General features: G+C 43.4%; 1 protein-coding gene across 1 annotated transcript; it reads right to left on the reverse strand.

The window, feature by feature from the left end:
* Positions 1-2,903: 2,903 nt before the first annotated feature.
* Positions 2,904-10,223, reverse strand: LOC102311370 (voltage-dependent N-type calcium channel subunit alpha-1B; the record flags this gene model as incomplete). Its single annotated transcript, XM_005950618.3, is given in 3 exon segments — positions 2,904-3,199; positions 4,124-4,864; positions 10,188-10,223. Coding segments are annotated over 3 exon segments (985 nt in total), but the record flags the coding sequence as incomplete, so codon positions are not given.
* Between the last annotated feature and the right edge of the window lie 342 nt (positions 10,224-10,565).

The following is a 10,565-nucleotide window of genomic DNA, read 5'->3' on the forward strand; positions in this document are numbered from 1 at the left end:
TTTGGCTCTATATAAATAAAAGCAAACTGAATTTAAAGTTGAGTTTCTTTTTCTCGTGTATGATACCAAGTGTACTGCGTATCACACTATTTTAGAGTTCTTCACTAAAACAAAAAGAAATCAGCTAAATACCCACGTTAATTTATTTGTTCACATTTCAGATTTCTTTTCATTTCATTTTCTGGCTTATTTCTTGTCTCTTTAACACTCAAAATCAGTGACAAGAGTTAAGAAAGAATATGTAGCTAATATCCTTCAACTGTGAAAACTAAACCATTTCATTGTGGGCTCCTCCTGTGCAACAAAACTACTTCCAAGAGAGCTTCAAGCCATAAAGAGCCAGAGCTAATATTAATTTCAAAGACACAACCCCTGGAAGAGCTACATCTGACAGGGACTTTTTTTTAGTTTCCTGGGGATGTTGTGGTATTTTTAAAATCAGATTTAAAAGCCCACAAAGAACCATAAAAAATTAGCATTGGTAACAACTGAACTAAACTTAATCATATACAGTGGCTTGCAAAAGTATTCGGCCCCCTTGAACTTTTCCACATTTTGTCACATTACAGCCACAAACATGAATCAATTTTATTGGAATTCCACGTGAAAGACCAATACAAAGCTGTGTACACATGAGAAGTGGAACGAAAATCATACATGATTCCAAACATTTTTTACAAATAAATAACTGAAAAGTGAGGTGTTTGTAATTATTCAGCCCCCTTTGGTCTGAGTGCAGTCAGTTGCCCATAGACAGCTGCTCTGTGACAGCCTCAGAGGTTGTCTAAGAGAATATTGGGAGCAACAACACCATGAAGTCCAAAGAACACACCAGACAGGTCAGGGATAAAATTATTGAGAAATTTAAAGCAGGCTTAGGCTACAAAAAGATTTCCTAAGCCTTGAACATCCCATGGAGCACTTTTCAAGCAATCATTCAGAAATGGAAGGAGTATGGCACAACTGTAAGCCTACCAAGACAAGGCCGTCCACCTAAACTCACAGGACGAACAAGGAGAGCACTGATCAAAAATGCAGCTAAGAGGCCCATGGTGACTCTGGACGAGCTGCAGAGATCTACAGCTCAGATGGGGGAATCTGTCCATAGGACAACTATTAGTCATGCACTGCACAAAGTTGGCCTTTATGGAAGAGGGGCAAGAAGAAAGCCGTTGTTAACAGAAAACCATAAGAAGTCCTGTTTGCAGTTTGCCACAAGCCATGTGGGGGACACAGCAAACATGTGGAAGAAGATGCTCTGGTCAGATGAGACCAAAATGGAACGTTTTGGCCACAATGCAAAACGTTATGTGTAGTGGAAAACTAACATTGCACATCACTCTGAACACACCATCCCCACTGTCAAATATGGTGGTGGCAGCATCATGCTCTGGGGGTGCGTCTCTTCAGCAGGGACAGGGAAGCTGGTCAGAGTTGATGGGAAGATGGATGGAGCCAAATACAGGGCAATCTTGGAAGAAAACCTCTTGGAGTCTGCAACAGACTTGAGACTGGGGCGGAGGTTCACCCAGTCAAAGTCCAGATCTAAATCCAATCGAGAATCTGTGGCAAGATCTGAAAACTGCTGTTCACAAACGCTGTCCATCTAATCTGACTGAGCTAGAGCTGTTTTGCAAAGACGAATGGGCAAGGATTTCAGTCTCTAGATGTGCAAAGCTGGTAGAGACATACCCTAAAAGACTGGCAGCTGTAATTAGGGATGGGTACCGGTGTCCGGTGCCATGATGGCACCGGTTCTGACATAAACGGTAGTAACCAGACCGAAAAGCAGCGCACATTTCGGTGCTTTATTTCGGTGCTTTTTTTTCCTGAGCTGTGATACACTTTAGATTCTAGCCAATCATTTTACATTTCCGAGGATAGTAGGCGGGGCCAGGTACGTACGTTCTGTTAGAGCAGAGCTACAGATTAAAAATGTCCAAGGCGAAGCGGTCAAAAGTCTGGCTGTACTTCATAGCAAAATATGCAAACTCAGCAGCCTGCAACAAGTGCTTTAAGCTGATACTGTGATACTGTCAAAGGAGGTAACACCTCAAATCCGATGAAACACCTGGCGACGCATAGCGTTTTTTTTAAAAGCCCAGAAATGCGCCGTATTTGATAGCTTGCTGCGAGACCTCGCACCGAGCGCATCTACTGCGGGCGGGTTGCCTGTTATGCAACATCCCCCAAAAATACGAAGAGGAGAGTCCTGGCCCCTAGCCCTGCCAGTGTAGCAGAAATGATGACGGATGATGGTGGCAGCAGCCGTTCTTCTCTGCGTGAGTATCTAATTTACGTTGAGTAGGCTAACCACGTTATTACATTAATGCATGTAAGGTGAACTAGCAAACATCATCATAGCTACATGCGGCTGTCTTCTTGTTTGATGGCAGATACTCCCTTCACCCTGGCTAAAAAGGCTAAAATGACCAAAGAAAAAGTGGAAAACAGTTAAACATGAGATGTTTAGGACAAAGTTTGTGTTTTTTCCATTGTTTAAGCACTGCTTCCAGCCAAGAGTGATACCATATATGCCCCATAGCTGCAGAAAAGGCTAACATTGTTATATTTTTACAAAAAACAGCTGAACATGAGAGGTTTTTGGACCAATTTTGTGTTCTCCATTCTTTAAGCACCGGTTTGAGCACCGTTTGAGCACCGGCACCGTTTCAAAAGTACCGATTTGGCACCGGTATCGGATAAAACCTAAACGATACCCATCCCTAGCTGTAATTGCAGCAAAAGGTGGTTCCACAAAGTAAAGACTCAGGGGGCTGAATAATTACGCACACCTCACTTTTCAGTTATTTATTTGTAAAAAATGTTTGGAATCATGTATGATTTTCGTTCCACTTCTCACGTGTACACCACTTTGTATTGGTCTTTCACGTGGAATTCCAATAAAACTGATTCATGTTTGTGGCTGTAATGTGACAAAATATAGAAAAGTTTAAGGGGGCCGAATAGTTTTGCAAGCCACTGTATATGTTAATAGGTTAGGTACTGACTTTGTATTAGGGTGGTCTCTCCAGGTGGGGAGGTGATAGTCACAGGAGGAATCTGGATGGAGGTTTGCCTAGTTCGTCTGACATTCTTCTGGTTATCTGAGTCTTCTATATGGTCAGGAGGCCAGCTAGTGCCCCCAGAGCCTTGCTGGGGGGTGATAGCCAAGGACTCACCCTCTGAATCGCCAAACCTGTGCCAAAAGAAGAGATATAATCTTAGTTCCTCTACTGTGTACTGTGTAATGTTGTGACTTCTGCAGGAATTGTTCCTTGTTCTGGTTGAGACTCAAGGAAACTCTGGTTCACACATTATGCCTATAACTAGGCATAATGTGTCCATGTAATTCACCTTTATTACTGAGAAAAGGGGGTGTCTGCCTTTTTATTATTTTTTCCCACAATAGAATAGAACACCTCTTTATTGAATTATTTTAAATTATGTGTGCTCCATGCCAACTGTGCCAATACAATATAAATAGTAAGACAGCAGGAATTAATAATAAACAGGAGAAATATATAAAATTAAAGGGAATATATACAAACTAGTAGAATATATTTCAAACAAGAGAGACGTACATTGGAAAACAAAGTGCTTGGAAGTAGTGCAAAGAACTTGGTCTAACTAGAGTCTGTGTGTGGGTGGCTCGAGTGATGAGGGTTACTCAAACCATGGCTCATATTGGTGAGGTGAGTTGTCAGGGGCAGAGTGAGATGAGTGGTCAGGGGCAGAGTGTGAGTGGATAGTGTTTGTTATCAGGCCGAATTGCCCAGGGAAGAAGCAGGTTGTGAGTCTGGAGGTGTGGGACCTGTGCCGACCAGAGGGCAGCGGGTTAAACAAATGGTCCTGTTTTTTTTTGTTTTTGATACAAGAAGATCCGGTGATGGCCTCCAGGGGTAGCAGAGGGTAGCCAATTTTTGGAGCAGAGTTAATTACCCTCATTTTCATTGTAGATATGAAATATTATAAATTTATCGTTGAACACTTATAGGTAACCTCCTTGGGCTCAAATTCCAAGCTCCAGCCTTTTTATAGTGTCACTGTCAGTGTCACTGTGTAGTTGAAATCAAATAGTGAACAGAACAACAGTATTACCATATATAACCATAGTTTTTACCTCTGACTATGGGTCTTCTCTCTGTCATTAGATTCTGTGGAGTGTCCCCTGGATCCGTGAATGCGATGCCTTCTTCTCTCTCCACTGGCACCACTGCCTCCTCTGGAATTCCTATCTCCATTCCTGTTAGACAAATGTCCATCTTTGTGGCGAGATCTTCGCTCTCCCCTCCCTCCACTACTCACTGTCCCGTTGCCACCTCGGGACTGCCGGTGTGAATGATGATGGTGGTGATCTCTCTCACCTACGTTCCCCCAACCTCCACTGTCATCCACTGAACACTGATGGCGGTGCTTCCTGCCTCCCTCCCGGCTGTGGGACCTCTCACTCTTCCCCCGTTTGTCCCGGCTGCTGTCATGGTTTTTGGAGCGGCTGTGATGGATGTGATGTCTCCCATTATCATTAGTTTCCTGTTTTCGTTCTCTGTCTCGGTGGTAGTGCTGATGGCGGGGCTGGTGAGGCACAGGGGGAGGTGGGTCCGAGGCAGTGTCAGCCTCCTCTAACAAGCAAGTCTTCTTGTGGTGGTGCTGGCTGCTGCCACTGTGGGGCTCAACAACCAACGGCCGGTCAAGGTGAGTCTTCATGTCTGGCCGCATGTGTAGGGCTGACGCTATGTGCAGTCGCTCTTCTGAAGTTAGCTCACTGTACAGCGCCTCACAGCTTGCGTGGTTCTGTTTTCTCAGTTGGCTGGCCCTTTGTTCCCACACCGACATCGTCTTCACTGACCTCTGCTGCTCCTTACTAGAGAATGGAAAAAGAAGACAAATTATAACCACTGTAACATTAATTTTACAACCTAAAATAGTGTATATATTCTGAATCATCAACATCAACTTTTAAACCAATGCAATAGTCACAATAATCTGTAAGTTCAGCAAATGATAAAACCAATTCCACTGGACAGGTAGAGTATCCATTGTGACAAATTCAGTATGTATGCATTTTATAATTCATAGCACATAAAATTAGCTGTATACGCTATTCAGTGTTGGGAAGGTTACTTTTAAAATGTATTACACTACAGATTACAGAATACATGCACCAAAATGTATTTTATAACATATTCCGTTACATTACTCAATGAGAGTAAAGTATTCTGAATACTTTGGATTGCTTAATATATTGTCATGCTTTTTTACAACTACATGAATGTACTATTGCTGTGTGATTTTTTACTATTACTGAAGGTTACTTGCCATACCAATACTAACTAGATTTTTAAATGTTAATATAAAACTATTCTGCGCGTATATAAAACAGGTCCGCGGTTCTGAACCGTAGTAAAGGGACTTCTGGCTAATACGTCAGGTTCATGTCGGGCTCGTAGCCGAAAACTAGCTTTACTTTGTTGTCTGGGTCAACTTTGCTAGCGAGAGATAGAGAGAGGCGCTGAAAAGCTGGAACTTATTGTTTTGAAAGAAAATACGAACACAGTGTACAGTTGAGTCTTAATTGCTTACTTAAAACTGGGCTTGTCAGGCACTCTTTTTTGGCTGCAGCAGTTTTTATTATATTTACATGCTTCCATCTCCCGTTTCTGTTCGGTGACAACTTGTACTTTCGACTCTCCTTTTTCTCCCTCCCTCGCTCACAGACACATAACGGGTATGACAGTCCATTCTCCCTGCAGCACGGACTACACTGCCCATGACGCTACACATTCTTTAGGGCTATGCCTCAAACACTCTGCCTATCGCCTTCGTATTGAATAATTTTTTGAATAATAATTTTTACAAATATTTCTTCATGTCATTTATGCGGGCCACAAGTAGAGGTGACATGATTGAGACACACAGTCTCTTAATGAGTGTTTTGCTTGGGTCCAAAAATAGAGAGGCCTAAAATATGAAACAGGAAAAAAATGCCCTGTAATCTATTTATTTCAACAAAGTAACTGTCGTGGGTTTAGGAGTAAATCTTCGGATGAAAGGAAAGCTTATCTTAAAGAGAACAATATTTGCTTTAAGTGCTGCGCTTCATTCACTCATCCAGCGAAAGACTGCCACAAAAATGTTCAGTGCAGAGAGTGCAAGAGTGAGAACCACCTTACTGCGCTACACCCAGGGCCTGCCCCCTGGATATCAGAGACTCCTGTAACCACAAGAGAGCAAGGCGGGGAGCAAGGAGAAGAAGCACCTCAAGCTGTCACAGCAAAATGCACAGACATTTGTGGGACTACCGTCAGAGCAAAGTCGTGCTCCAAAATCTGTCTTGTCAGAGTTTATCAAGCTGGCCAGAGGGAGAAAGCTGTTAAGGCGTACATTGTTCTCGACAAGCAGAGCAATAAGTCCTTGGCAAGAACAGAGTTTTTTGAGCTCTTTGGAGTTACAGAGGGCACGGCAGCATACACCTTGAAGACCTGCTCAGGAGTTATTGAAACAACAGGGCGCCGAGCCAACAATTTCATCATGGAGTCATTAGATGGTAAGACTACTCCCCACCTTAATCGAATGTGACAGGCTCCCTGATGATAAGTCTGAAATCCCCACACCTGAGATCGTCAGACATTATCCACATTTCAAGCGGGTTGTGGATAAAATCCCGGCTATAGATCCATCAGCAAGCATCCTGATCTTGCTCGGTCGAGATGTACCACAGGCACACAAGAGTGATACAATGGACCCCACGATGCCCCCTACGCCCAGCATCTCGACTTGGAATAGGTGATTGTGGGAGAGGTTTGTCTCGGAAAAGCCCACAAACAAGAGTTTGTAAACGTCTATCGGTGCAACGTGCTGAGTAACGGTCGTACATCTCTCTTCGACCCTTGCACTAACAGTCTACTTATCAAAGAGAAGCTTGACACTCCAGAGCAGCATCGTCAGTTTCCAGGAGCTAACGCATCCGAAATCCTATTTGATGGGAAAGACAGCCTTGGTAAAGGGGTCTTCCAGCAAACGCCACACGACAACAAGCCTGCTATGTCTGTGGAAGACAAAGTCTTTCTGGAAATAATGGACAACGAGGTCTTCATGGACGACTCGAATAGTTGGGTGGCACCACTACCCTTCAGGTAACCAAGGCGCAAACTCCCTAACAACCGAGCCCAAGCAGTCAAGAGTCTTTTGACATTACGGCACATGCTGGAGAAGAAGCCAGACATGAAAGAAGATCTTTGAGGCAGGTCATGCTGAACCAGTACCACCACCCACTGGTGAACAAGAGTGCTGGTATTTGCCAATCTTCGGAGTTTATCATCCGTGCAAACCAGGTCAAGTACGGGCAGTGCTCGACTCCAGCACTAAGCATGATGGTGTCTCACTGAATGACATCCTGCTGAGTGGCCCTGACTTGAATAATTCACTTTTAGGAGTCCTCATCCGCTTCCGCAAGGAACCTGTAGCAGTGGCAGCAGACATAGAACAGATGTTCTATTGCTTCAAAGTCTGCCATGATTACAGAGACTTCTTACATTTCCTCTGGTTCGAGGACAATGACCCCACCAAGCGCATCACGGAGTATAGGATGACCGTGCACGTATTCGGCAACAGCCCCTCTCCCGCTGTTGGCATATACAGCTTGAGAAGAGCAGCTCTGCAAGGACAGGAAGACCACAGTGCAGAGGCAAAACAGTTTGTTCTAAATAACTTCTACGTGGACAGTGGTCTTGCTTCCTTCCCCACCAATGACAACGCCATCCGAGACCTGAAGGAAACCAAGGAGATGTTGGCTGATTCCAACATACGGCTATATAAGATAGCCTCCAACCACGACGTAGTAGTGGAGGCGTTTCCACCTGAGGAACGTGCTAAAGAGCTGAAAGACCTAGAGCTAGGTGTGGATCCGTTACCCATGCAGAGAAGCTTAGGTCTCAACTGGCACCTTCAAACCGACAGCTTTATCTTTCTTGTCTCCCAGGAGGAGAAGCCGTTTACCTGTAGAGGTATTTCTTCCACAGTTAACAACATATTCGACCCGTTGGGGTTTGCAGCTCCTATTATAGTCCAGGGCAAGGCTATAGTCAGAGAGCTATGCACTGAGCATTGCGATTGGGACATCCCAATACCTGCTGAAAAAGTGGCACAGTGGATGTCTTGGAGAGACTCACTGAAGGCACTCGAGCAAGAGGAAGTCTGGGAAAACAAAAAATGTCCAACTTACCTACTGATTGGTTGACCCAATCTCCTCCTTTCACCCAAGTTGGTTTGAGAAAAAATGATAGGGATGACTTGCCGCATTTTGGATAGTATGTTGCTCAAGATGCATTCCCCTAGTCTTTCACACAAAGTGCTCACCACGCTGATGGCAGAGGTCGCAGCCATCATGAATGCCCGGCCAATAGTCCCTTTGTCTTCCAATCCAGACATCCCAACCATACTCACCCCTGCTATGCTTTTAACACAAAAGGTGGACTCTGTGTCTGCTCCTTTGGAAGACATTGACCTCAAGGATCTCTACCAAAGTCAGTGGAAGCAAGTTCAAAGCCTTGTGGATTCCTTCTGGAAAAGATGGCGTCAAGAGTACCTGATGACACTCCAGCCGAGAAGGAAATGGCAAGCAGAACAAGCCAGCCTGCAAGTTGGAGATGTTGTGCTCCTAAAGGAAAAAGAGGTTAAACGAAATCAATGGCCCACAGGACTTGCGGTAAATACCTTTCCGGGTCAAGACAGCAGGGTCTGGAAAGTGGAGGGTAGAGTTGTTCAAGGAAGCACCCCCAGGGTGTATTCGAGACCCACCACTGAAGTTGTGTTGTTACTAAGAGGGACATAGTGGTATAGTACTCTATACCAGGCAGGGAGTGTGCTGCCCCTTTAAGGCAGGCATGATAATTTGGGTGTGTGTTTTTTGTACCAGCCGACTTGCCAGGGAAAAACAGTCCTTTAGCCAAACTGTTGTCTGTTCCACTGTTCGTTTGCTTTTTCTTGCTGAGCCTGAGAGAGCACATGCCTGTAAGTAGTTGCTATCTATTTTGTAAGCTTTCCAGCGTTAGTTTTGTGTAGCAGTTTAGAGTTTTGTGTGAGAAACTTTCTTTTGTGAGGAAAAATGGCCGTGATGCTAACACGCTAGCCCGTCTATGGGATTTCCTGTGTAATGTTAGCATTAAACTAATAGCTAAATGCGTGGGCCTAATAAACAGTGAAGTCTAGATATGCTCGTAACACATGTTATATACATTGTAATTCATGGCTTGATGTTTGATGTTGTAAAGAAAATGCAATTACAGCAGAAATGTAATATATTATTTTTGTTTCCGTACCAGTTTTACAGTGCTTCTACAGTAAACATCTAAAACCTATCTGCTGACTCCTGGATGTTTATTGTGGACCTGTTAGCTATCTGCCAAGCTAGAAACCAGCTTCACACCCTAGTGAGGGCAGAATAGTAACTATATTCTGAATATCACCATTTAAAACAGTAACTGTAACGGCATACAGTTACTCATATTTTGTATTTTAAATACGTAATGCCGGTACATGTATTCCGTTACTCCCCAACACTGACTCTAGTTTACATCATGGCAGACAGAGTACCTACATGCAAAATAATTTACTGTATGACGAAGGTGCAATGGAGCTTTCAACAACAAGCTAAATTTATCACAGTATACTGACAGCTCATTCATGAATATGCCTCAACTGGCCAAGCATGGCTACATTACCATGCTTTGACATCCTATGATTTTTTTGTCAATTTGTGTTTAATACGCGGCTTTGAAATGGCTGGAAGCATACACTGTTCAAAGTGTATGACCTACACTGAACCATTTAGATTTTAATAATGGGAAATTATATATTTCAGTGTCATTAATGTCAGGAAGCCAATCTGATCACAACACAGTTAAGGACAAACTTTATCCCAGGTTTTTAAAATGCCATCATCCTGCAAGTGTATTCCTTGTGCTCAACACATTGCACTACACTCCTGTTAAGAGGTGGATGGAAAACATGGAACTGGACTTGTTGGATGAACAGAAAGCCTGCAACATAGTATGTATGATGAGAATGCAGGGCAGCTGTTTTACTTAAGCATTCTTGCTTTCAGAATGTCAATGATGACACTATGATCATGTATGCATGTAACTGGCACTGTCATCCACCTTGTTCACAGACAACTGGGTTTTTACCTCAGGTAGTGATGGACTGGGGTGCAGACATAACTCCTACAAACACATAAAGGGAGCAACATTGAAATACACAGAGGGAGAGAAGGAATTTCAAATGGACAGAAAAGGCAAAAGCACAGAGAAGGCAAATTAGCTTTAGGGAAACTCATAGGAGGAGGAACATGAAGATCAAAGACACTAAATTGTACAAGGAGAATGTTTTCCTGAAAGTGAGCAAGCGAACAAGTGAGCAATTTAGGTGTTCAGAGAGTGCACAAAAAAACTTGGAAGAATTAGAAGTCATCAACATTTGGGCCATATATACTTACAATACATAGCTTTTTGTTAGACCATAATGCTATAGTATAGATAATATAATGCTTAGAAATCTATCCTCTG

The sequence above is a fragment of the Haplochromis burtoni genome, unplaced genomic scaffold, assembly GCF_018398535.1.
Source record: "Haplochromis burtoni strain Fernald_Lab_line unplaced genomic scaffold, NCSU_Asbu1 Contig_818, whole genome shotgun sequence".
Classification (NCBI taxonomy): domain Eukaryota; kingdom Metazoa; phylum Chordata; class Actinopteri; order Cichliformes; family Cichlidae; genus Haplochromis; species Haplochromis burtoni.